Source organism: Dermacentor variabilis, chromosome 10 (assembly GCF_050947875.1).
Source record: "Dermacentor variabilis isolate Ectoservices chromosome 10, ASM5094787v1, whole genome shotgun sequence".
NCBI lineage: Eukaryota > Metazoa > Arthropoda > Arachnida > Ixodida > Ixodidae > Dermacentor > Dermacentor variabilis.
The window spans coordinates 40,878,967-40,906,672 of record NC_134577.1 but is presented as its reverse complement, the minus strand read 5'-3'; the positions used below and the strand labels follow the sequence as shown (position 1 = coordinate 40,906,672).

General features: G+C 43.8%; 3 protein-coding genes across 6 annotated transcripts in view; 2 read left to right on the top strand and 1 right to left on the bottom strand.

Moving 5' to 3' along the window:
- Gen (XPG-like endonuclease) overlaps positions 1–3,515 on the top strand; it is a 30,011-nt gene extending 26,496 nt beyond the window's left edge. For all 3 annotated transcript variants that reach the window (XM_075672467.1, XM_075672466.1, XM_075672468.1), the window contains one exon: positions 379–3,515. In XM_075672467.1, coding sequence (XP_075528582.1) covers positions 379–1,724 — 1,346 coding nt within the window. In that variant the 3' untranslated portion in view covers positions 1,725–3,515. The remainder of the gene's footprint in view (positions 1–378) is intronic.
- Positions 3,508–18,741, bottom strand: LOC142560397 (transmembrane emp24 domain-containing protein 5-like). Its single transcript, XM_075672471.1, has 4 exons — positions 18,483–18,741; positions 15,490–15,611; positions 14,008–14,203; positions 3,508–12,395 (listed from the first exon to the last, which is right to left on the bottom strand). The coding sequence occupies exons 1-4, from the start codon at positions 18,693–18,695 to the stop codon at positions 12,159–12,161; spliced, it is 768 nt and encodes a 255-aa protein (XP_075528586.1). The 5' UTR covers positions 18,696–18,741; the 3' UTR covers positions 3,508–12,158.
- A 337-nt stretch (positions 18,742–19,078) lies between these two features.
- LOC142560394 (U1 small nuclear ribonucleoprotein C-like) lies at positions 19,079–27,152 on the top strand. Of its 2 annotated transcripts, none has more exons than XM_075672465.1 (6): positions 19,079–19,267; positions 19,718–19,760; positions 20,252–20,360; positions 23,206–23,298; positions 24,968–25,105; positions 26,902–27,152. In XM_075672465.1, exons 1-6 carry the CDS (start codon positions 19,260–19,262, stop codon positions 27,003–27,005), a joined length of 495 nt encoding a protein of 164 aa, XP_075528580.1. In that variant the 5' UTR covers positions 19,079–19,259; the 3' UTR covers positions 27,006–27,152. The 2 variants fall into 2 exon arrangements, with proteins under 2 accessions (XP_075528580.1, XP_075528579.1); XM_075672464.1 differs by having other exon boundaries at positions 19,126–19,267; positions 19,715–19,760.
- The last annotated feature ends 554 nt before the right edge of the window (positions 27,153–27,706 follow it).

Sequence of the window (27,706 nt, the reverse complement as noted above, 5' to 3'; positions counted from 1 at the left end):
CAGGCTGAGGGAGCGCCACGGGAATGGGCGATGCATGAATTTGCCGGCAATGCGTGCTAAATTCGCTAACTACTAAACGCAAAATGGTGACCCGTGAAATGGGGGAGAATGAGCGACTGTTAAAGAAGGGAGAAGGGAGCTTCAACATGCAAGGGTGGCGAGAAGGCGGGGTTCCCTAGGAGATAACGAAACTTTGAATTTCGCATATTAGCTGCCCCCCACTTTCAAAATTTTGAAATTTTGCTGCGGGTTATACGCTCAAAAATACAGTATGCATACTTGATGTTTGGCGCAAATGGCAGTGACACTTCACTTTGCTAAAAAAAATATTTCTGGGTTGCGGAACACATACTTAAAATAATCCACTCTACTCAACAGGGACCAACAGTGACATACGGGGATACTTCACCATCACATCTGGAAAGTCGCAGCAAGTCATCAAAGACGAAAGTGAGGGAACAGGCGAGAAGAGACTGAGAAGAAATGCTGCAGACATTGCTTCGAAAAAGTCTAGAGCTTCACCAAGTAGCAAGAGCCGGTCAGTAACAACGCGGATGCGAAAGCTGAAGTCATCGCCAGCCAAGGCCACCGAAACTGTTGACCGTTACTTCGCGCGGTCACCAAAGTTCTCTGCCAAGCCATTAGATGTTTCGGTTGACTCCTCATTGGACGAATTCAATGTGCCGCTTTCGCAAAGAATAGCGGGGGCAACACAAGAACATGCCGAACCCCAGCCAACAAGTTCAGCAGGCGATGTCGCTCCAGAAAAGCCCGGCAAGCCACTTGAGCCAGTGCATGTTGTCACTCCTAAACCAGATTCAGTTCTGGAAGAATCTGTGATTACGATGGAGGAAGTCTTATGTCCCAAGAAAGACAACCCTGTGGGTGAAACGAAACCAAATAGCTCACTAGACACCTCTGAACGAGCAGACAGCTCATCTTCGATTACAAGCTTGCCTGAACAGAAGCCCACTATCTCTGTGCAAGAGAAATTGACAACTCAGCCTGATGATGAGGCGAGGAGAAGCACTTCACCGACATCTGCGGAACTGTCAAAACGAGCAAAAAGTTTAGTCTCGGCAGATGACGGCATGGCCCTTGCAAATATAAGCACGAAGGAGGCTGCCTGTGTTACCGGCGCAGATAGCCTCAAAAGTTCTACCCAGACTGAGGACTCTAGAAAACCTTCTTGGCCTGGTAGTTTCAACCTTTCCCTCTCGGATTCACTGAAAGAAGAGTTCATGACATCCATGCAGCTCAGCAACGGTGAAGTTAACGATGCAGAAAGTGATATTGGCTGCACACCGCCGAAACGACCAAACCTAGCTGCACGGAAAAGCATTACGTCGCCTTCAGGAATCAGTCCGGATCGACTTGCAGGTGGAGATGCTGGAGGAGTAACAGCCTCAAGTTCTGTGGGACCTGAAGGTTTGCCCGAGTGTCGAATCTCCGGGAGGCGCCGTCTCTACTTCAACGAGACAGTGACGTCCACACCTGTGTCCAAGCAATGCTCGAGAGAAGTGGAGATTAAAGTGGAAACACTATCGAAAGATGTTCTGGCATCATATGAGTCTCAAGTTGTCAAATCAGTGAAGTTGGAGTCAGAGGAAAGCTATGATCACTCGGGATCACTTTTTGACTCCAGAGGCGAGTCCTTGGAATTGTCACAGAAGAACAGGCAACCATCGGTCATTGTCTTATCTGATGATGAGGATAGCTACTAAGATTGTGACGTTTTTATGGAGAAATATTGTCATCATATTAGTTAGCATGGAGGCTTGACATAATTTTGTCACTGTTTTGGGGGAAGTGTCTTTGGTAATTGCCATATCTCATTATGTTTAAGATTGCTGAAATTGTCATAGTATTGCATTGGAGAAATTCTTTGTGTGCTAATTGTGTCCAAAGGATAAATGTATATCTTTCTATGACTGTAGCAGACAATGTTTCCATAGTTTAGAAAATCTAGAACGAGTAACCACTTACTAGCATGTTTTTTGGAAGGATCGTGGACATTGCACAATTCTTTGCTTGCAATCTGAGAGAGCTAATCTAAAGCCATAGCTTAGCTACATTTTGCTTTGTTGCTAGTGGATCCTTGTTGTATCAATTTTCTTTCTCTGCTTAATGCTAGACCAATGTTGTGTGTCCTCTTCCACGTTGGTGTAACACGTGTTAGAGTGTTTCTCCATTTGGAAGTTCTAAATAGCAAAGCTCTTGTGACTAACAGATTACCAACATAATACCTTAGATATTACAATTATCAGCGTTATTGTTCAGGCTAATAGATCACTGATGGCAATTTAGGGCAGACAGCAGCTTTAACTGGTGTTTGGTGTTTTCGTGGTCCAAGTGGTATTACATCTTCTTTAAAGCCGTTAAGCAGGTATAACTGCATTTTGAGCAAATGTTCAAAGACAAGAAAATACCTTTGGAGAAAACACATCTTGGTGCTGATATCAATGCACACCTTAAGCGTTTCCTAGATGAAAATTAATCAGGACCCTCTATCACAAGCTGGAATGTAAAACACATTTTACAAGCTGGCGTGCAAGTGTGTTTGTATCCGAGATTACGAGCCTCATTTTGTGCCAATGATGTTAGTGTTGCCGAAATGTTTCAGTGCTATGTATAAAAGTAGAAAACTTAACCATCAGTTGAAATAATAGTTTGGTTAGCAGGATGTCACAGTGCCAATAGTGTGGGTCATGTATGAAGCATATTCATGAAGAGGCAACTTCTGCTTTTTTTACAGGATGTTTGCTCCGAAATTGTTATGTGCAACCTTTTTATCAGTTTTTAGCTGCTGCGACTGTTGCAAGGAAACCTTTCTTTCTGGAGATTTTTGGAGCAGACAACGGACACGCTATATTCATCAATTTTTGCATGCCTTTAAGAACCAAAGGCATTGGCTATTACTCGCTTTCAAATGTAGACCTTTCAATGCCAGAGGTTTTCTTTTATTTGGCAAAACTGGCATCACTAAAAATTGTGTAAGCGCTACGTTTCAGGTGATGCGACTCGACGCACTTTTTTTGGTCTTTACTTTGACACATAATGTGCTGATGTATATTTAAATTCTTCTTTTGTGGTAACCGTAACCTAGTCCAACAAGAATTCTTGTTGGGTTTTGTTTTTAGGGGCTAGGCAGTCTAAATTGCATCGTTTACGTGCATGTATTTTGTGACCAAAGGCATTGGCCATTGCTTTTAGCTGTAGCCATTTTAAAAAATTCTTCAAGAAGCATGTTCTTCATTCGCTGTTACTGACATCGCAGATAATGTACGATTTGCACATTTTATGTGCAGACTCAGTTTTATTTAGTCTTACCTTTGACAGCGTATGTGCTTGTGTAGATTTACAACTTCGTTCCACAGTAGGCCGGTCCAGAAAAAAGTTGTTCTTGTTATATATATTTTTAGTTGCCATCTTAAACTGCTTTTATATTTTATTGTATGACATGGAGCAAAAAGCTGGAAACAGTCTTATAATAAAATGAATCATACCTTGGTTTGAATCACAGAGTTTATTGTGCTCTTGACAAAATAAAGAGCATGCTTTTTCGCAATGACAAATGATGGCTGCTGCTACTGCTGCACGTACAGTTACATGGACAATACATTACAACCCGTCATGCCTGTCCATACATCTTTGGTACATCATAGTCGCCGCGCTACAGGATGCCCAGAAAGTCAATTTCAAATTTTTGTAAGCTCAAAACTGCCCCCAATCCTGAATTTCCGTGCCGCATGACTTTTCCTTATGGGCACTGGCTGAAGCAACAAATTTATTGAATCAAGACTTCCTCTCGATCATCCATAGCCACAAATATTGCATGCCGTTGTGAACATTCCAATGGAGAGTGTGCAGAAATGTGTATGTGCTGTGAAAGCATCTGTACGCACCTGTTGTCAACACAGGGGTGGATGCAGTAGTTTAATGCGCTGTTAAAGTGCTATTCGTTATGCAAAATAGGGCCAGTATAGCACAAGAATACATTTAGCTCAATTCTATTCCTTTTGATGTCAACCGCTGCTCATGACACGCCAATCCTGGTGGCAATGTAGGCATGGTGCCGCTCGGACCACTGATAAAACGTGAACAGGAATGGAGTTGGAATGGAATTGCTACTTTACTCTGGCGTAGAATTGTTTGTGGCAAGATTGGCTTGCTGTTTTGTAAACTACTAAAAATTTTAAATCGCAACTGGCTTTCTGGACATCCTTTAGTATGGGCATTCAATCACTTTCCAGACAAACACTTAGTAGAATTCGCATAGGCTACTAACAAGTGCACTGTAAAAGAACAAAACCTCTTCTACTAGCAATGACACAAATTTACTAAATCTGCGAAATTAAATGGGAAAGAAAAGTAATGCGTATGCAACACCAGCCCCAATAAATGCTTCCGTATGCAGTGACTTTGCTTGTGCACAAGAAAGAAGAAAAACGATGTTGAGCGCAGATGACAGCCTGACGGCAGCCTTGTTTTCTTAAGCGAACAAAATTTACACAAAGTGTGCATCCTTTCTTAGATGCAGACAAAATGCAAAGAACACACACGTGTAACCCGCGCCACAAATTAAAAAAAAATGGCAGAGAAATTAGTAAAAATTTGCATCAGGACGAGTTCAACAAAAAATAGTGCATCGGCTTGTCAGATCAGGCAGCTGTGTTTTGAGCTGCCACTCTCTGCTTCCTTCCCACTTTTCACGCTATGCATGAGAAACTGGAAGGATTGTTTAACTTGGTGAAAAAAAAATATAGCAATGTGAATTCAACATAAAGCATGTACTCCCTTAAGCAGGAGGACAGGGAACACCAACACATTTGCATTCAAATGGCCATAGTTGCTCAGAATCTATGGCAAACATAAAAGTGTCCTAAGGGGCAAAATGTTCGGCCACAGAGCTCCTTTATACATACTGGCAAGTCGGGTTGTAATTCACATGCGACAAGTAATCATTGGTTGAAAAAAACTTCGATGATCTCTGTCGTATCACGTACTACCATGCCGAAACAAAGTAGAACACCTCTTGTGATTCGTCACACGAAATTTCAATGCATGATTGCAGTATAACTGGGTGCCAAATGCACCCTAGCACCAAAACTAAGCATCTGCGTATGAATGACAGCAGTATCACACATACTGTTGAACGCTGGTAAGCAAGTGCAGTTTCTAGTTTATTTTTTTGGTCTTTGCACCTCACTTCGGCATTATAACACAGCTTAACAAATGGCAGACATGAACATATGAAGTGAAGAATAATGCCCATGGTTATTAGTGTCACCGTGAGATGAAGGGGGACAGCTAAAAAAAATAATAGTAATAATAAAAAAAAGAGAGAAAGAAGCAACTTACAAATTGCCGTCCGGTTCCATGCACAGTTACTCTATTTAGTTTCAATGTGTACCAACTGGACCCAAGTGAGCAATCTTACAGATATGTTCAGACAAATGGTAAAAACAAAAAAACGCATCAGTCATTGCTCAGAGACGCCATGTCACCCGAGAAGCACATTATGTGCATACATGCCTCTTGTCACGGATATAGCTGGCCCGAACATGCGCTATACATGACTAGTTGTAACCCCCCCCCCCCTCTCTTTCAGTGCACTTTTGCTTTCTGTGTTCTTGTATTATTGGCAGACATACACTAATTTTACTCACACGTTTGTCTTTCACATACATTCTTGAGAAAAGTTTCCACTCTCTGGGGTTCATCCCATCCCCAAATAATGCGCCTTTCCTTTCTTTACTTCTGCGTGCCAGGAACAGCACAGTGCAACATAGCATTCTGACAGGAAAGTAGCGAGCGCAAATTTTTCAAGAAAGGAAACAGAAGCGAGACATGTGACGATTATTGTTTGAGGACAAGGTACAACCCAAAGGGTGTAATTTTAGAGTGTAGTTTAAGTGGCGAGTTAAAGTAATTGCTTGCACAGCTGGAAGAAAAAAACAATGGCCAACGAAAACCTTTTTTGGGGGAAGGGCAAACTTCAATATGCATTTGACATTGATAAGGCTTTAAACAAAAAAAGCATGTTTACCAGGCCAGCTTGACATGCTGCCATTTATGTTCCCTGTGTTAGGTGAAGATTTTATACATTTGGGGCGTTTACACCAATCAAGCCATCTCTATTGCTGCCACACATACTGCTTTTATTAATTAATGCCCTGGTTGTACTTTCTGGGCATGAAAATTCCAGCAGGAATGTAGTAGGTGCAGCATGAAAAAGCAAATCGCACACAATGATCACAATTATCATATCACCAAGTAAAAAAAAGAACTACACCTTTCGTGGTGGAAAGTAACTTCAGGTATTGTCATACACAGGTTGACTTTGAGTGCATTCTATGTACAGTATTGTATAGAATTGTATAGAACTGTGCTCCATTGTGTTAGCAAAGCTATCAGCTTGCAATGCTTGCTTGCCACTGCAGCTACCATGTACAGGTCTCTGCTGAGTGGTTTGCTAAAGTCGCTCGCAGCGAAACCAAAGGCGACAAAATGGCCATGAGCAGCTTCTTAGTGGTGGCTGTAAAAGTATCCAGCTTTGTCATAAGTGCTTCATCATGTGAAAGCCCGCACCTCCCAAAAGCAACCCTGCATTGCATTTTTTTGCCATCTGGTTGCAAAGTTTTTTAGCACAACCATTGCTGGTTTTGCGTTTCTTCGGCCATAGAAAGTACGAGGGCACATTTGAATAAAATGCTTAGGTTCTGTTCAGTCACAAAAGCAGAATATCTGTCTTTGCACCAATTTGTCACTTTCATTAATTTCTTGCACATTTATCTTTCAAAACTATATTGGCATTCGTGTGCTAGAATGAACTGTACAGCCTCATTACATTTATTGCATGCTCGGCTAAATGAAATGCATGTGGAAATTTACCTTGTAACTCAAGCTAACAGGCTCAGTAGCGGATAAGTCTTGCTTTCAATCCCACATTTGTTGATCCTACTCCGAAATTAATGGTGATACATGAAGCCTACATCTTATTTAGATTCTGGGTCTCGCAGCTCTTTCCATGGTTCTGCGATAATATATTCGAAAAATGAACTTGTGAACGTGAACTCATGAACGTGAACTCTCCAAGCGCAAGAGTGGAAAGTTATTCGAGATGAAACATTGCTGGGCCCAACGTTGCTGAAATTTTGACGTGCTCAAAAACTGGCCGTGTACAAATGCGTTTCTTCTGAACTATATTCACAATGAAAGTGATGTGGCTGGGACCATGATGTGAAAACGGTGTGTTCACTTTATTCTAGGCAACAGACATAGCCACTTTGCAAGGCAAGGCAATTCGATAACACACTGCAGACGTGTGCACAAATATGTGGTGTTGACTCTGCCACACAAACAGTGTTGAACTGTGGGTATGGCTTTGTGTGCAAATTTAGGGTACCAGTACAGCAAAAAGCCTATTTACAAAACACTCAAAGGCATGAAAGTACTGGCCTAACCAGCTGCCTCCATTCATATGGACTAGTACTATAGTGGTAACTAGAGTGTACAAGCTAGTTAATAATGCCACTGAAAAGTTGCCTCGCGTTGCAGTTACAAAATGCTAAACATGTGCACATATTCATACCGCTATGGCACAATGAAGGGGTTTAAGTCAGGCACATACAAAAAGAACCGAAAGGTGTAGATGTGAGCAGCAGAACCGATAACGCCATCTTGTGACACCACTTTGAACCCTAGAGCACAGAGTACTTATTGCAACAACCGACAGTACCACACTGCACGAAGATTTTTAAAAATTTTTTGTCTTGGAGGATGGGCACCATGCAATGAAGCGTGTTTCAGGTGTGTTATGGTCACGGCCTCGCAAGACGTCACTATCAACGCTACTATCCCTGTTGTGCTAAATCTGTCATTACTGCTACAGTACTACAATAGAGAGTGGAGATGTAGACTGAAGCAGTAATGTTGGCAATAGCAACATCATCACGTGACACTCTGGTCAGTAAGAACACACAGAACTTTTACACAATGCACCAGCTATGTTCTGTTCATCTGCTGCTGCAAAGGAGTCGGCAGTGCCATGATCTTCATGAAAGTGTCTTATTTCACCAAAAAGAGTGGTGCAACTTTGATGCTAGTAGCACGTTGTAGTTCAACACTTCATTGCAGGGTATTGTCACTGACGCTGATGTTGCCACTTACACCTCTGGTATTATAGTAACAGTAATATGCAAATGTCAGGGGCTAGGACTATCTAATAAGGAGTACAGAATTACAGTACAAGCTCTGGATAAAACAGTCCACACTGTCTACCCACCCTATAATAGCTAGGAAGCAAAGATGGTGGGACTAGGAAAGGTGGTAACAGCAAGTACAAAGCCCATAGTGACTGGTGTGAAAACAGTGACCAGGAAAATGCCGCTTTTCAAACACATGCAAGCCAATGAAGGCAAAGCTAAGTTTAACAAAATTGGTTGTGGACTAAAGAGACTAATGTAACCCTGCTTGTCTGCTCCATGCTTAAGCGAACACCAGTTATGATAAATGATTTATAAATTGACAAGCACAGAGCTGACATTTCATTAAACACAAGCCCAACACAGGCTCGTTTTGGCTAAGTGGTGCAGTCGTAATGCACGTTTGGTCTTCAGCTCACACATGGCCTGGATTTTGACGAGAATGGGGTGTGAAGGCCAATAGATGACAAACATTTTTGCATAACTTTGGGGGCATAAAATTGAAAGCTACGAGAATTAAAACGTATTGCAGTAGTGACATGTGCAAGTGTTTACAAACTTTTAATGCCAGCAGTGCATGTTACACATGATTAAACATGCCGTACTTTCATAATTTCTTCGTTTCAAAAACTATCAGACAGCAGCGCACCCAGCATGAATCCCACAGAGTGGTAAATCTCTGAAGCCACATTCACATGTGAAGAAAATTGCTGACCTCCTTTGAACTAGCACCTTTGCTTACATATACTAACCAGTCTGTGTACATACTGTGTATCGACTAGTTACGTGTGTAATCGGTCTATGATGCTCAGCAATGTATTCAGTACATGTTCTGCCCACAAAACTACACTGAACCTGTCTGGCCCTCTGTGCCTTTTCATTACACAACATAGTATCTAAAAATGCCAATATTGAAATAATTTTTCCTCTGTCACGACGTCATCACAATGAGCTAACATAATTGGATGATGCATTTATACAAATTCTGTATAACCTGGGTAGCAGTTTATTTGCCACTATATAGGCAAGTTGTCACTCACTAAGGACAAGATTACGAATCTCTTAGTACATATTCAAGTATTTGGCAATAGTCACTTCATATGTTCAGCTAAAAAGGAGCAATTTTCACCAAAAAGGACAAGATGACATGTAAATTTTCAGAATAAGATCAGCACCAGGATAAATTTTACATAAACCACAACACTGACATTCTTCTGAAACTACACAAAAGAGAATTACACAAAATCAGGTTCATGGCAATCTATTAACTTCAAAACATTTTATAAACTGGGCTGTGCCAACATAAAGCCAGCCTGTGCCACACAATGTGGTGACATGTGTTAGCCTACAGTAAAGGTGGGGGCAAAGTAGAAAGTATGTCAGGAAAAAAAAAGTCTGTGAGAGACTGTAAAGCAGGTTATCAACTAAAATAGATTGTAACAATGTAAAGCAAGAAAGCGATTGCTAATTGGGTGCAGTGACAATTTTGATTTTCCTAAATCAAGCATCACATTCACTCGTGTAGGTAATAATCTATCTATCTACAGTACAGTAAGAAAAGGGGAACAGGGAGTCAGACAACAACAAAATAAAAACATTAGCTGTCAAGATTGAGTGTAACTAAAGTAAAATATCAAAGAAGCCATAATCATCATCCTTGATGTTCGAGTTTGGGGTCGGTACCACAACCCTCACCTGCTTCCTCTCGCAAGTACAAAAATTCGGATGTTTTTTGCTGCTATTAAAAAAAAAATGGATTAATCAGATGCTTTTAACATCCAGAACCTTGTGCTAGTAAGTCTTTTCAAGATTAGTAATTCACTTGGACGCATTAAAAAGAATTCTTTCCTTAAAATTATGTACAGCCACGTAACCTTGATAAAGAAGTTGCGAGAGCTTAGCCAGTTCATCATTAATTAATGGTTCAGAAGTAAATGAAAAATGCCGGTACCATCTATATTTCTTTTAGTTCTCCTGTCTGTACCGATTTTTGTGCTGAACCCCTTTCTATCACTATGCAATGCTGACTGCCCCGCAAGAAAAAAAGGACTGAGGTACCATGCAGGATGCCCGACATTGAGCAAAGTTTCTTGCTGGGCGAGTTTGGAATGTTGTCGTGGACAATAAGACTACCGGTGAAAAGATGCTTGCACAAAGAACTAGTGCTCTTACCACCTCCTTGTGCAAACATTTCCAGGCTGATCATTTCTGTACAGTATGCTCCACCTTTTAAAGGAAACACCCAGTTATCCGACTACCGATTACATCTGCAATAGGTCATTGAAGGCACACAAACTATCTTTTAATACATAGATGTCAATTTAACATGTCAATTCGGCCATTTTTCTCTCTCAATTATGTAGAAATGTTTGAGTTATGTTGGCTTTACAACCAGCTAGATGTTCCCTTTAACATTGGGCAGTACTGTATGAGGATGTTTGACAACTTGGTGGACACCTATCTGAACGAAACAATTCATGCGTACCACCATGCTTTGCTGTGATGCTTCCAAAGGAGTGCTCAATGAAGAGTAGCTGACTTGAGTGTTAAAGGACTACAAAAGAAAGATCTTAAGTCAAGTTAGATTGATATACAATTCATCCAGAAGTCCATCATTGTCTTCTATGTGTCGATATACCGTTTTGTTGAGTAGAAAATTGTTGCCAAAGGTTTCGCTGCTCCTCCTCAATTTGAATCGATGAGTTGACGTAACCTCCACGTGACTTTCCTCTCTGCTGCTCTCCGTGAATCAGCCAGCGCTGACATCACACGAGAGGTACCATAGTCCAAGATAGCTGGCACCACACTGACTTTCCACTTTTGTCATTTTCTTGCTCACAAAAGCTCTGTTCTTGCTATGAATGACGAATTCATTGTTACACAACCTGATCATTCAATCTAGCTCGCCTTAATACTTTCCTTTAGTGTCCCTTTAAAATCTTTTGCCTTTGATGCATCCAAAGGTTGTTAACAACAGTCGTAGAAGCGGGCATACCACAGCTAGTACTGTCCAACCTCTATACAACGTATAGTCAGATACAATGGAGCAAATTTAAAATGTTTCTTGCTGATATCAGCATGCAATAAATATATGCTCATAAGGTATTTTAAAAAAACAGAGTGTTACGTGCATTTATAATAGCCTAAGGTAATGAATTGACTCTTCATGGACAAGGGTGTGGAAAAGGCAGAAGAGAACAAAAAGATACTACAAGCGCAACATAAGCTTAGGGCAATAGACTACGTGACAGTTCTCATACAAGCTTCAAAAACTTGTTTTTTTCTTTTGGTATAGGTCTCAAAAAACATGACAAATACGAGACAAAACGTACAAAAGTGAAGTATATAACACAGGAAACAGAAAACCCTTGTGCATACCAACTTGCACAGCTGAATCAAGTGGTATCGAAATATCTTCAACAAAGCAACCAAAAATAAAAATGCTAATTACAATGCCTCTCTTGACCAGACATTCTGCCAAAAAGCCCCTCCCGCAGACACATGTAGTTGAGAAAGAAAAAAAATGGCACATTGCTAGGTAAACTTCCGCTTCATTGAAAAGATACAGGAGCAGCCGATTTTGCCAGAATATTGCTTAGAAAAGTGGGCCTAAAGGGAGTGCTTGCTGCCTTTTTTTTTTTCTTCTACATTCTGTGAGCTGAGGGGAAGGAGAACCTAACAGGCGCATCAGTGAACATAACGAGATAGAAGTACACTGTGAGTAAAGCAAATGTGAGTGGGGTGGCACTTCTTTCCGGCGAAAGACGAGCCCGTCAGAGTGCTCAAACTCCAAGACAGCTCAACAATGCACGGCACCACCACTCCCGAGTAAAGAAGACCACATCAGGATCACCTGTCACAGACAGTTTCTCAGAGCGGAGGCAAGGTTGAAGGAGAAAGGAGGGCGACGAGGATTTGACGACAGGGACAACAACTGTGATGGCCCCGTTGTCAGGAGAGGTACTGGAAGATCTTGCGCAGACGGCTGCGTTCCTCGAAGAGGCTCCGCACCATGATGACCTGGATGGCGCCGACCACGAGCATGACGACGATGAAGAGCATGGAGAACTGGTTGACGCGCGTAAAGTTGTGCTCCTGCACGTTGCGGTCGCGTGCCTCGTGCGCGCGCTTGGTGTCCTGGTAGTGGGTCACCTGGTTCAGGTTCTCGTGCACCTTCTTGATAGTCGCCTGCACGTGTTTGAAAAGGGGGAAACAAATTTGCAGAAACTATAAAACCTGATTATCTAAGCAAAGCAAGTGAATAGCTTTCTGACCCTGCTGGGCTTTGTGGATCATTTAAATGCACTAGACGAACCAGCAAGGCTATCAAGATGTCATGCTTATGCTTTTAATGTCGTTTTTGTGATCAAAGCGTGATGCAATGGGGTGTAAACTTAGGTGAGTTGGCACAAACTCATTATGATGGCAGGGCAAATGGGATGGCAACACAGAGGAAAAGAAGTACACAACAAGCACTGAAGCACAGGTCAGCACTTATTCTGCATCCTTCCTTTCTCTGTTGCTGTCCCCTCTGTGCTGCCGTCATAATGAGTGAGTAGTATGTAAGGCTTTTGGGTGAGTAAAGGCAAATATGTCTAGCGTGTCTATCAAAGATTTAATTCATCTCATCTAGGACCTTTTCTTTGGTCGTGCTTTAGGCATTATACAAACGCACAAACTCCTACTGCACTTTTTTTCGCTGTTGTGCATGCCGCAAAACACCCCTCTCTATACATGATGCGATGTGAACGCTGACAACGATGCAGACCAGACAAGAGAAGGAATACTATCATCCTTGCTACTTAGCGATAAACCAGTCGACATGCGTGTGGCAATCAGAGAGGCCACCACAAGCAGGCGACAAAGCTACGTGCCCAGCTTGTGACACAAACAATAATTGCCAAGTGTGTGCGCTGTTGGCCAGATAGAGAAAAAAGTGCATCCTGCTACCAAAGAAAATTCTTTGCTTTAAAAAAAAGAGGGGTGGGAAGGGGGGGAGGGTAGGGGTGAGGGGCATGTAGCCCTTTGGCACAACAAAGTAATTTGAACATCAGGAAGTTGAGCCAGTTGGTGGGGATTTGCATGTGAAAGCAGGCATAAGAAACATACGCACTAGGAAAATGGAAAATGCAGCAAGAATGTTGTTCACATTTCTCTCGAGTGGCTGGAATTGGAACCAGAACGTTGCACTCAACGTCGCAATGCCATTGCGAACATGGCGGGTAGACACGGGTGTCATCACAGACATACGACACATCAAGAAAGAAATGCCATACTGCATCAAAAGGGTTTCACAATAAGCTAGTCTACAATGTACATTGAAGGAAGGTTAACATGTGCAGAACTAATTATGGTCAACAAATTCTCCAGGTTTGTTTGCCTATTTTGATGTTTAGATATTTCTACGCAGCTTTTAAGAAAACTGCGTGATATATTTTTATGATTGAATATGTGTAATGTTATGCTGTTTTCATGTTTCTATTAGCTAGTTCTTGCTTTTTTAATAACCTTTGAAAAAAAGAAATGCATATGTACAAGCTATACAGTGTGTGTGTATATATATATATATATATTCATATTTTCTGCTGTAATCAACACTCAACAAAAGATCATGCTGGTACCTTTACGTGCTATGCTCTCTATTAGGGGGCCAGTTCTCCTCAAGGTGTTATTACAGCTTCTTATGCCTGGTTGTCCTCTCAACTTTGTTGCATAATAAAATTCAATTCAACCCAGTACAATAATATCTGTCATTGCTAAGCAGGGGAAGGTGTGCAGTGTTATCTTTCATTTTTCGTACCTTGATGTCCTTGAATGTGTCATTGTACACCAGCTCAGGCGAGTACGGAATCTCGCCAGCGTCCCATTCGTCGTCCTCCTGACTTCCACCTCCGGTTTTGTCCACATAGACCTCAAAGTAGACAGTCTTGCTGGACACTGTCGACATGCTGTTGTCAAAGCACAGCGTATGGTCACCGGGTTCCTTCACTTCGTGCCTGCCAACAAAAGGTAGATGATAATGGATGTGTACTGTAGCCTGAGTACTACAAGAGACAGGTATCAATGGCTCTTGTGCCTACATAGAGGGTCCTAGTGAAATTACTAGGGGAAATACAACTTTGGTTTAGGCTGGTTGATCCATTGGTCAAGTATAGACGTGGAAGCACGAAAAAACATGGACAAAGAAGAAACATACAAACTGTAAACAGGACAGGCACAGTCTGCATCTGTCCAGTTTATGTGTCCTTCCTTGGTGTTTTTTTTTTTTTTCATGCTGCCCTTCTCTACTAAGTAAAACTCTGGCGCTGCAATCGCTCAACTACCATGGGAATGATGGTTAGTACATGGATTTGTCTTGTCTTCATTCTTGTTGCTTCAAACAACCTTGTGGCTTTATTCACTGCACTTTATCAGCCTAAATTTTGAAGCGATCCTATACTTCTAAATGCAGAAAGCAATAAGACTGCACATATGCTGAATTATTGCGACGTGTTGCATTTATGACACATTACTTTGTTGAAAATGAACACTGTTCAATGTCACAAGGCCACCTGAAGTCAGAAAGATCATGCTTAGGTAAACCTACTTGCCAATCAACATTCCCAAGCTGGCGGAACCGCCACGCTCGCAGCTCCCATAGGCACTAGCACCAGAGTTCCCTCTTTTCTTGCAAGAAACTCAATGTATGGCTCTACCACTCGTCCATACACTTTCAAATTTTGCCGAGGCAGCACTTAAACTGTACATTTTGGTTGATATTAATACCATGCTTCAGTGCAGCACATGCGTGTGTCATTCAGAATAAATCACTTCGAACATGGAAGTAACTGCTGCTAGACATGCTCAACACCATCTTTCTAGGTGTAACGAAAAGACTTGAATGTTTTCAAATCAACCAACTTGCCAATGCAGCAGCTATCCCGGAACAAGTGCTTTCTGCAGCTGCCACCAGGTGGCGACACGAGTCCACGCTAGTGCTGCCTTGGAAGCAGCTAGCTTCCCCATAGAGGAAGGCAACTTTGCATTTCTTTCTTTCTTAAAGGCCAGACAAGTAACAGTGCTAAGTGTTATACTGAATTGTGCAGACCATAAAATGTGATCTCTGCAAAATTCCAGTAAGAACAAAGCAGTGGTAAGCGTGAAATGATTTTCCTCCAATTTTAAGAGAAAAATGCATGCCACTGTACATATGACAGGCATTTAGCTCAGCATGAAAAGGTTTACTAATCAGTGTTCTACTGCATTGCATTGTTAGGCACAGTTCTTGCAGGGGCCACCTTACCTGTGAATAGCTTCTGTTCGGGACTGCTCATTGATGATCTCCTGCCCCGTTGGCGACTTGAGGATGAAGTTGATATCCATCTTCTGCTGCATCTCCATGTTGCCAAAGTTGGCATCGAGGACCTGTAATGTGGTGCGATCCAGCCAAAATGAAAAGTTAGGCATTTTAACATAACTAATGTACCAGTGTTACTGAGAGCCCACAAATAAATGATACAAATGCAACAGGATGAACACTGTTGTCGTCACAAAGACAAGTTGAAACTACACAAATGTGAGAAGGATGCAATGCTACAATTTCAAATATGTTAGGCTCTTGCTGATTTAAAGTATGCTGCCAACGATTCTGGCAGGTAGAATTTGTCAAGGGCAGTCACCGAAGGACTATGAATGAAAAATTATTCATTCGATTTGAATACAGTAGAAAAAGATGTAGCAAGGCCTACTCTAATTTTGTGAAGAACTCCGCAATGCTACCTCCTCATGCTGCTCTGGAGGCATTACTTGAAAGTATGATACTGCCAGCAATCTATAAGCCTGTCAACACAGCACAGGATTCCAGTGCTGTGTTGTCATTTGGGTACTTGTAGAAACTGTTTTTTTTTTGTCCCCACTAGAACCTAGCTGCCAGTGCTGGTAACCCTGTGCTCAGCGCCAAAATTCTATTCTGTTCTTTAGTAATTTCAATTCAAAAAGGGAAATGCTGCCTGTCACCCATGTGTTGGCACAACACATGGGTGACAAATTTCCCTCCGATTTCCGACACAATGTTTCACTTGTGATATTTCTCAGAGAATAAGCCCTGTCCCAATGCAGAACAAATGCTCAGAGATATTGGATTTCTTGACTTGTCCGCTTGGATTTCTTTACTTGTGTTCTGGCTGCTGCCACTATGAGAAAAAGAAATTTGGGCTAGTGGAAACGTGCAGCTCTAAATACAATGCCACATCTAGAGGCAAGACTCAAAAAAGAGCATGGGTATTGTATAACCTAAAGGCAAGACGTCACATATTGCAGTGCCCAATTTCGAATGCAAGAAACTTCATGACAGTGGCACAATGATGATCCGAATGACATATATGAACATGTGGCAAAGCCAAGTGATCCAAAATGTCAGCTCACATGACAGCCTTTCAAAATACAGTGCAGCACTCCAATGCCCAGCTCCGTAAACTGAGCCATCTGTAAGCACTTTCGGTGTCAGTTTCCGGAAACAGAAGTGCAACCGTCGTTAGTAAGGTCAGCAGGCATATAGATGACCTTCCTAAGTGCACTCAGCCAAGTTCAGTAATCTGATCATCTCGAGAAGAGCGGGGCAGCGCGCAAGAAACCCAGCACGAAAAAGAGAGCGAATGATACAAATGCTTTAATTTGCAACTAAGTCTTATTACTTTCTAACTTAGTTTCATAAAGCCTAGTTACAAGTTGCAGCGTTATTGCTGTCCATTTTCTTTCTTGTACTTTTTTCTTTTTTGTGCACTGCCCCCTCCATTTTCAAGATACTAAGTCAAGGCGGCAAGTTTGTAATACAAGGCAGATTTCCCTTTTGAGGTCGCAAGCTACTGTCTGCACTTAAACACAGCTGGCAGCATGAGACTGCTCTGCTTGCATCTGCAACAGCTGGCTCTACTCAAATCTGTGACACGTACTTTAAGCACCACCGCGATTCGAAATGTTTTTTTCCTCGCATCCTGTGACGTTTGGACGAGCAGTTATCGCAGACGGCGCGCTTCCCCCCCAGCTGCTTTCTGTATCACAATGACACGGAAGGAGAACAAGAAATTAGAAGAAACAGCGCCGCGCGTAGTTCTTTAGCGACTATCGGCGTGCATACACGTCGCACGCAGGTAGTACACGACAATGCGCCTTGTGACGAATGGATGGCGGGCGAATCGCATGCGGCCAACAAACAACCCGCGCGACAGGGAGTGTCGAATCACAAACCCCAGCTGCCAATACTCGGCGCGTTTGCGTAGTGTATACAGAAAAAACTCTGCTTCTGCGAAATGAATTAAGAGATTGCAAGAAATTGTGTTTTCAGGTTCATTAAACAAGCTGCAGAAAGAAGTACTTCGATTACATCTGCTAGAAACGTCGAGGAAAGCACCCATCGAGAATATCTGAAGGGCAACCACGTTTGCACAGAATGTTAGAATCCGGGCTGGAACCTCCGGATCGACCCTGCGTGGTTGAATCGACGAAGCCGCCTTCATAAGGCCTTCATGCGAAGGCTAGAGGACCAAGCGAATTCGCCCGTAAGCGTAAAGACACTACGTTTCGCGTTTAAAAAGGTTGCGCAACACATGACAACACCGACTTTTTGCGGTGCAGGAAGCAAGCACATTCGTATTCACTTCGTGCCAATAAAGCATGCATTGTTCTTTGTCTTTTTAGCGCCAGCATTAAAGTGAACTTAAACCCTAAACGCTGTACAAACAAATGTGTAAGGTCGCTGCCCGCGCCGATGTACAGTACGTAGCGAAGTGGGAGGTGATTGTTAGCAAGGGTGGCCTTCAGTGGAGCTCGTGTAAAAGCGTGTCAACGTTTTTTCCTGTTTCGCAAAAGAGTTGGTGTTACTAGAAGGTTGTTCGGACTTGCACGATTCTAAAGAAGCAGGACACAATATGAGCAGCGCGCAGTTTGTTTATCCAGGTAACGCAGAACGGTCGACTAATGATTTCAAGTTTCAGGCTATCGCTTAACCGAAAGTGGGTAATAGCCGGACCAAATGAAGTCTTTCCTCACTTGCACCGAGGTTGTAGTCATTGACTACTCGGAATAAGCTAATGTAGTTTGTAGTCATTGACTATTCGGAATAAGCTAATGTAGTTCTAACTATCATAGTGCAATCTCTTCGGAGCGCCGCGGGAGATCCGCACCAGATCGGCACTGTCGCGGCGTTTTGCAACTACCGCACGTGCAGTGTTGTAAATAAGCACCAGAGAAAGCTGGGAAAGCGTGCTGTACAACCAGTGCGCAAAAGCAAACACTCACCTGGTATTCTACCTCGAGCACCTGACCCTGTTTTGCCGGCTGGTGAAAGCACTCGATACCACCCGCACGTAGGGTGACCGTCAACTCGGTCTCGGCGTCTTCGAAGACGTCCTTAGTTCTCGAAATGTCTAGTAGCATTGTGAACACGATCGCGCCGAATAAAAGGTCAAAGGCTGCGGATTTGCGGCATGATCGCACAACACCGGCACACATCGTGGCTTACTCTGTTCACCTTAAGAGTTCTTCTGCTTGGCTGCTTTAATAAAAACAAAATTTAATGAAAATGAGGCAATAGTTGCCAGATGATAGACGACGTCCACTTAGTATGGCGAAACTTCGTTTGCGCATTGGTTTGCGTGACTAAACGTGGACTAAACTATGTATGTTACGCTCTCTTTTAAGTGTAATTACAGTACATTGAAAAACTTAAAACATAAGTGCAAAATTTTAAATTGTTATTTGTTCGTAAAAGGCAGCAGGATACTGCCAAGGCGTGCCGTTGGCCAAAGCCACGAGGCCAAAGCTTTTGAAATACGCAGCGCTTACAGGAAACGGAAACCGGCTTAGCGATGTGCGTTTGCTTGGGCTTGATTGAGGCGATTGCAGTTGTGAAGGTGAAGGCGTCGGCGCATCAGTGTGAATTAGTGCTGCGAAATTTATTGCTCGAGGCGAAACTCTGAAAGCCTTCGCCGTTCTCTGTTATGTGAGACGGCAGTGAATTGCTGTCTTGGCATTACAGTGTAATCGCGAGTCCGAAGAGGAGGCCGCCTGGTCGAGATGCCGAAGTAAGCATTGACCAAGTTTTCCCTATCCAAGGGTGCTAACCATATTTTTCTTTCGTTTCTCTGCTTTTCCAGACCGTAAGAGATTGATTTATTACGAAAGTCCCTACACCTTTCCTGCAACTGCTGCGTAAAGCACTTTACTTAAGTTTCCTTTTCCTCTATCCCGGGGCGAAGCTAGCGCTGCGTAAGGGCTTAAGCCTAAAGTAGGTAACGGAGAGCCAAAAAACTTTTGTAGCGCATGCTCTTCTCTCCTAATTGTCTGCCTTCAGGACCATTCCGGTAGAAACAATCGATAAAAGGCTGAGTGCGGTGAAGGATCTATGCCTCTTATAGATATGTTTGGTAAATTACGGTGATACGTTTACTCTCCATCTGCGATTGCTTATTTGTGCAAAGGCAAGTTCGCTGCGTTTGTTCTATGTTCTTGTCTCCCATTTTCACATGCTGTAGGTACTACTGCGACTACTGTGACACCTACCTCACGCACGACTCGGTAAGTGGTCGTCCTCCTCTCTCCCAGAGCCTTCGATCGCGTGGCTTTTAGATTTCTTGCAGCCTACGTTGGGGGCTAGACGTTAAAAACGTTGACTGATGAACGGGCTGATTGTCTCGATGTGTATGACGTCACGGCCATATTGTTTCAAAAGAGAATAAATCTGGCCGCCGACTTGCTTGTACCGGGGCGACTATGTAAAGCTCGTAAACAAACCTGCCGAAGATAATCGGAATCGGATTATGTTCTGTTAATCCGGGAGTTAACGTTGCTTTTTTTCCTTTGTTGTCTTATCTCGCGTCTGAAATTTTAGAAGTTGTTTGTTACAACTGTTACTCATAAAAATGACATAAGAGCAGAGCTTGATTTGGCCGTCAAGGAAGTGTGGCTGCAGTTACTAACTGGTGTTACCAAGTATTGCAGTGGCCAGACACGTGCTGAACTCTGGGAAGATGTACTGACCTTTGTTGTTCATGCTCACGATCGCTTAGCCGTCGGTGCGCAAGACCCACTGCAATGGTCGCAAGCACAAGGAGAACGTCAAGTTCTACTACCAGAAATGGATGGAGGAACAGGCGCAGAACCTCATTGATGCTACAAGTGAGTGTCTACATATGCTAGATTACATAAAAGCCCTGCTAGGCAAAGCTTTGAGGTTGACTTGCTGATGCTATTCAGTTTCGTTACCTCAGTACAGGTGAAAGGGAACGTGTGGTTTGCATTCTAGACTCTTGACACACCTGCCAACCCTCCCAAATTTTCCGTAAAGTTAACGAATATAGGCTTCTTATACGATTATGTGCACTTCAAGTTTTACAAAAAAATAGGTTAGTGAAAAAGCTTTGCTTGTCTGTCTCCGACTGCACCTTAGGGAATCAGCTGATAATAAAAGTACGCCAGACGGGTACCTGCGTCGAGGAAGTTTATACAGACCTATTCCTGAAACAGGTAAAATAGCCAACAGCAAGAATTCATGGCCTGAAAAACAATGTGTTGTTTGTCAGTTTCACCTCATGTATGCTGCATCTACAGGAAAATCATCATTGATAGTGTGTCTATATCCCACAGACGGTGATGCATGTTTGGGGCAAACTTGAAAAGAAAAATTCATCCTATTCCTCCCCCCTTCTGCTGTCGTGTCCACAGGACTTGTACGATTTTTAAAGTTCACAGGTCGGCAGGTATGCATTTAAAGACAAACTAAAAATAAAAATAAATTTAATTGTGTTAGTAGATATGTTTCTGCAATAGCAGTGAAGCCACACTTAACGTGAGAGGAGGTATGATAAGCCAGAAAAAGTGTGGAAACGAAAGACAAGGGGAACTGCTGCAGTGAAAGCTCTCCTGTCGCCACCTCACCATGACATTGTGCTTGTTAAAGGCATGTGGCTGGGCCTAGTTAATTTTTTTCTCAGTATAGATGGACTACATTGCATTCTAAAGGAGTCCAACACTGAACTGCACAAGTTTCGAAGACTTCTACTGCACCAGAATGGCCCAAATGCCAGAAAATGCTTTGAAATTCATGCTGTTACACTGATTTGCTGGCGCTGGGGTTTCGGCATGAAATAATAATAATAAAAAAGGAACTTTAGCTTAGTCTTTATTCCCTCTTCTAACAATCAGCCCCGTACTGCAAAATTAATGGAACTAGAGTTTTGAAAGACTATCAGTCTAAACTGATTTAGCATTCCTCTTTAGTGTCTCTCTACTTATTTCCTTACCACGCCCTTTGGGCATTGTTAGCACGCTAACAATGGTGTGCAACACCATTATTGAGACCTACCGCACCACTCGCACACTGCGCCATCTGACACAGTAGGACCAAACGTTTGTTTCTTACAGAGTTCGTTTTTTTCCGGCTTGGCGGCAATTTTTGAATGGGCTCCGAAGACATGCGCACTCGTCAAAGTTGAATATCTTGCGATTCCGCTGCATCTGTGGCTGATTTTATTGAGGGCTCAAGCAGCAGTGAGTCGGAGGATTCTGTCATTTCATCTGACCTCGAATCTGAGATTGACGACGGAAATCAACCCAGAAATTGAGGATGCATTGCTAGTCATGTGCTCCTCAACTGACTGGAGCCATTCAGCACCAGCATTTTGTTAATGGGAAAGTGGTGTCTGGTAACACTTCTGATGACTAAGAAGGTTGACATTGACACTGCAAACAAACAAACAAAAAATTACCGACGATTACGTTACTTCCTAATGCGAAATTTGAGCGCAGCAAATAAGCTGTTTCACCTTTTCGATAGATTGAGGCAAAGAAATCGAGCAACACATGTATGCGCTATCACAGAATTTTTTTTTTATTTTTCACACGTATTCCTTTAACAAAGACTCCACTAGGTAAGCTTCTGCTTCGGCGGCACGCACCTCTGGATTCTGACGGCGACGGCGCTGGGCCTCTGCTCTGGCAGCTCGTTTAGCAGCAGCAGCAGCAGCAGCAGCAGCAGACGGAGGACTTCCATCGGTCGTCTCGCTCATGGCTCAGAAAGAACTGGCAGATAATTTCGCAGTGGCGAACGGCAGCGGCAATTTCGGCTCGGGCAGTGCACATATACAGATCCGCCGCCACCGATCTGGCTCTCTGATTGCCACCGCACAGGGCGAACGGCAGCGGCAATTTCGGCTCGGGCGGTGCACATATACAGATCCGCCGCCACCGATCTGGCTCTCTGATTGCCACCGCACAGGGGTTGCATTGGAGGAGGAGCGAAGAAAGGAATTAAGTTCGAGCCGGCGCTTTGACAACCGGAGACTCGCAGGAAGAGGGGGGAGGGGGGCGGCGTGTACACCCAGCAGCAAACGATGGGGGCAGAAGCGCGCGCAGCAAGCGGACAACACGATAAAGGGAGGAGGGAAGAGATAGCAGCGACTGACTGATGCCGCTGACGCCGATAGTGAGTCAACCCCAGCTGCGGAGTTGGTTTCAGGGACAACGCCGCCGATGCCGACATAAACAATATGATACCCTCGCTTCCGCAGCGCTAAGAACCAGGTTTAGCCGTGGGAAGGTAGTCACGTATTCGTCGACGTGCCGGGGCCTATGTGAAATAACCGGTGCGTCGGCAACTGAAGAGCACCCTATCCGCCACACAAGAACAGGGGGGGGGGGGGGGGACACCCTTTCCTCCTCTTTCTGCATGGCGGCGACGGTGTTCTATGCAGTCACGTTATCTTGACTCTCAGCGGCGTCAGCGGCATCCAGCGGTATCAGTCGGTCGCTGCTAGCGCTGGGGGGATGAAAGGGGGGCGGAGCTGGTTACGAGGCCGACGACAACGCCGACGACGACGCGAAACCCAGGAACGGACGCCAAAGAGCTGCGCTCTAAAACACCTATATGTGTCTTGCATAACCCATTCTTCGTGCTAGCACAGACATCACAGGTTGACCAGCCGTACCAGTGTTTTGTGCTCACAAACTTTTTTCCATATTGCAGCGGCGGCATTCAAGGCAGGAAAGATCCAGTCCTCCCAGTACCAGGCCAAGCCTCTGACCGGTGCCATGATTCCTCCACCAGCAGCGCTACAACGTAAGTCACCCGCTTCTAGTGTGTGTGTGTGCGTTACAGGATTCACTCATAGAGGAAGACATTCAACAAGAGCGGACACTCCCATAGAGCCCAACGGCCGAACTGTCTGTAGCGCACCAAGCGGATGGGATTAACACCTTCCAGTTTCGCTTTTGTGCATGCGCGTCTTGAACCCCAGCTATCATGCGCTACGCCAGCTGTGCTACTTGGCGCACAATCAAGTTCCTCAGGACACTCCAGAATAGTTCTTCTCATTTGTCTTCTGCTGCTGCTCAATCGCAGCGGCCTTAGTGCGGAATAATTTATTTTATTAACCCTTTGAGGGTCAACTTTTTTCGCCATATGCGACCGCCCAGGGTCGATTTTTCTTACTGCAGATTCCAATTCTTCTTAGGGACCTATTTCGACAAAAAATTACCCTAATTTTTCTTGTGTGACCGTAAAGTGAGAAAAAAAATATCTTGCATTGGTATATATGCACTCTTCATTCACGAATAACAAAAAAAAAGTAAATAAAGTTATCAGAATTAAAAATTTTCTGCATTTTTATGCACATAGAGAGGCACCCTCTCGCGTAAGCGCGTTGCCGCACAGAGCGAGAATACCTCGTGAGCAGCAGTGATAAACAAGCTAAAAGGAGCGCCAATCAAGATATAAATCAAATTCCGCCGCCCCTGCGATAGCGTGACGACAAAGAGAAAAATCACGTTTTTCGTGGCTCCGTTGCAATCATGCAGAGGAACCGAAACCGCAATAGTTTTGTTGCCGTAGTCTGCACAACGCGCTAAAGCTAGAAATCAGTTCCGTTTATCTCCCCAAGAAGGTAGCACACATTTCAAACGCTTCTTATAAGCCTTAAGAGGTGGCAGCACCTCCCAGTGAGCACGCATTGTCATTATGGCGCGAAATTTCAAACGGAGGGTCGAAACCATACCTGTACGGCAAGGACCTTGCAGGACAGAACACCGCTACCGTACGTGTACGGCAAAAACCTTCAAAGGGTTAACATGTTTCTGCATGCACATATGCTTTGCATGTGTACCTGGTCCGTTTATTTCCACTATTTTTATGCTGTAGCTACACATCGACGAAAGCACGACAAACCACAAATTAAGGGCTAAACTTGGCTTGGCTTGTCCCGTTGCTTGGGCATGTTAAGTTTATTGACTATTGAATGTAGACTACGCTACTTTCAGTATAAGGAGACACTGGTGATATATCAAAGCAGTAACATTGGTTTTTCCGCTCACAAGCCTAATTAATTAGTGGCATGCTGTAAGGTGTCTGAAATTTTCAGTCATTATATTGAGCGTGCCCAAATTACAGGCCACCAACTTATTGTAGACAAACTTTGCGACTATTAGTATACTTGTATAATGCCTATTGTCGTGAAAAAACTGTGAGCACTACGCTATCACAGGAGTATTCCAGCATCAGTTATCTGCAGGCGCTGTACTGCACTATCATGTTTTGTGGTCAGCTTTGTGTGCTGCACACATTGAAGGCATGCCGACTCTGTTTGAATTTATCAGTGTTTTAGCATAACCGTTCGTATACAATCCCTGCGAACCAATGCAAGCAACTTGTCCCTTTATAAGTCTTCTCATGCTGATTTTAGCAACTTTTCCACGGCACTTGCTAATCTTGGGTTTATCGTGTTCTTTTGCAGCGGGTCCTCCACAGCGGATGCCGCTAGTCGGGCCACCCCACATGGGACCCATGCCAGGCCCCATGCCAGGCCCTATGCCAGGCCCCATGCCCATGATGGGACCTCCTGGACCGATGCCCCCCAACATGATGATGCCAGGTGAGGAGCATGTCTCTGTGTATTTCAGAAGCCCATGCGCCAACTTCAATCCCAACTTCATTAATAATTTCACAAAAGCAGAAAGCTGGGCAATGCAGTTATTGTGCCTCGGTTGTCTGCACAAGTGTGCTGCTTATTGCTTTTCTGCATGAGTGCTGAATGCCATTTGTTAGTCATAGCAGTGTGCTTCCATTCCTTGCTTTGCCCTGTTTTTGAATGCTGTCCTCTGAGAACTTTCCCACTAAACCCACCATAATAAAGCAAATTTATTGCTTTTTTCGAAGACTTGAATAAAACCATCTTTAGCCTTAATTACTGATTGAATTCGAGTTATGGCTGCATGCTCGGATTAGATGGTGCTTGTTGATCTCGGGCTTTTCACTCTTAGCAAATATTTAGCAATGTGTGGCTTTTTGTTAAGTCTCCTTTTCAGCAAGGCACCCCATGCATAGCTGCGCAGCATGTTTATATTGGGAACTAGGATGCCACATTGAGAGTCGCTTGGACCCCGACACTCACAGACAGCCACTTTGGGTCACACAGGCCCTGTGGGAGCAAACAAATCCATTACACAAGAGTGCTGCCTAGCAACATTGTCCACAGAAGGCTTGTCTGTTGACTTTGCCTTTTCAGGGTTCTCACTCGTTATGGCCTCCACCTTCTGGAGAACCCCACCCGAAATGGCATCTGATCACTTCGAGCACTTATTTCTTTTGGTCACCCACGAGTGCCAATTGGCTGTAAAATAGTTGTCTCATCCCGGAAAAAGAAGGTTTTGGCAGCTACCGTGGCTGCAAAGTATTAAATCGCTACATGTCGCAGAACTGAAATTTCAAACCAAATGCTGTTTTCCCTTCTCCTCACGGCTGCTGCTCTCCAAACAGTAGGATAATGTATACATGCTAGTACGCCTACGTACACATGTTCGCGCTGTGACGTCGCTCGTGGTGACACGCGACTTCAAGAATTATTGAAGCCAACATCTGTTATTTGTGTAATATGTTGCTAGAATAGACGAACTAAAGTTAGAGAAATAATAAAACACACAAATCAATTGTGTGCTTTTTTTTTTTTTTTTTTTCTACTTCACATCATTGCAAGAGAGATGTACTTCCGTTTCATCTGCTTGTCCCCACCGTCATGGAGTCACGTGCGCAGACTCCGAAACTCATTTTCTGCCGTTTTTCAGCGCAGGATCATGCTCTGTGATCCGCTTATGTCTGCCTCAGTATTCGTGTAGCACTGACTTACACCACCAGTCAGGTGTCCTCGTGCACAGCGTGCAAATCGTGCGCTGCCCGAAACGAGGCAATTGCAACTGCTCGCACGCGACGCTGTCAGCGAAAGTGCGCCGCGCCGCAAGAAAGCCCCAAGGTCTGGTATGGGAGAACACAGGAAAGGAATTTCGCTTGCAGAGGCTAGACGGGGCAAGCGTCTTATGTTTGCAGTGAAGCTCACCTCCTGAAATCATGGGTTCACGACACTGAAATATTTGTATCTCTGCTATTAATAAGCCGATTTGAAAATTTTTTTAAGCAGAACGCTCTCTAGAGGACAACCAACAACTTCCAGCGTATAACTAAAATTCGCTATGGGGCCTGGTGAGGGGGCCTTTAAGAGATATACAGGGGTTTGTGAAGACGAAGTAAGCAGCTGTACAGATGGAATGAGGATGTTAATGACTATGGCAATTCAGAGCTGAGTTCCCAAATGCCTTGCACACTCGGTGCATGGTCATTTCTTCCAAGTTTGAAGTAATTTTAGTGCAGTCTCCAATGAATGTTCTTCTTTTTCAGGCATGAGGCCACCAATGGGACCGATGGGGCCTATGATGGGACCCATGGGGCCAGGGCCCGGCCCCATGCGACCACCACTAGTCGCGGGGGTGCCAAAGAAGTGATTTTCTGTCATCACGGGTGTGCTGCATCACGCCAATCCATCTGTACATACCAGGGACTCTTGTCACTTCATCAGCGATCACACAGCACCACTCGCGTGCCAAGGGTGTCATTGTTTGACAATAAAGGGCTTTTTTTTTTTTGTTGTTGTTTACAGCAATAGCTGTCATGGTCTCGCTTGGGATGTGTCGGAAGTCAACACCTGTGTCTGCTTCCATCCATCATGTTATGTGTTCATGCATGTAGGTTTTTGCACACTACGGAAAAGAAGAAAGGACACACATGACGGAGCGCGAACTTCCAACTGCGATATATCCGTGGAAACAGTGACACAGTCGACTCTCGTTACGACATACCCCGATTACCCAACAAAAAATGTCAATTTTTTTTCCAGAAATGCCTCACTTTCGAAACTTTGGTCGCGATGTGCAACAATGTTATTGCAAAGGAATGAGTGATGAACGCCTAAAGTAAAAAAAAAGAAGTCGCTGTTTCACCCGAGAGGCAAAGCATCGATTACGGTAGCAAATTAATAGACATCTATGCAAATGCAAAGTAAGGATAGTAGTTTTATCGGCCGTATATAGTATTAAACATTCAGTTACTAACTAAATTAACAAGCACGGTGTCACGCGCACACAGGTAAAGATGAACACATCTCGCTCGATGACCGCGAAAAGTTGCTGTCAAAATTTGGAGTGAG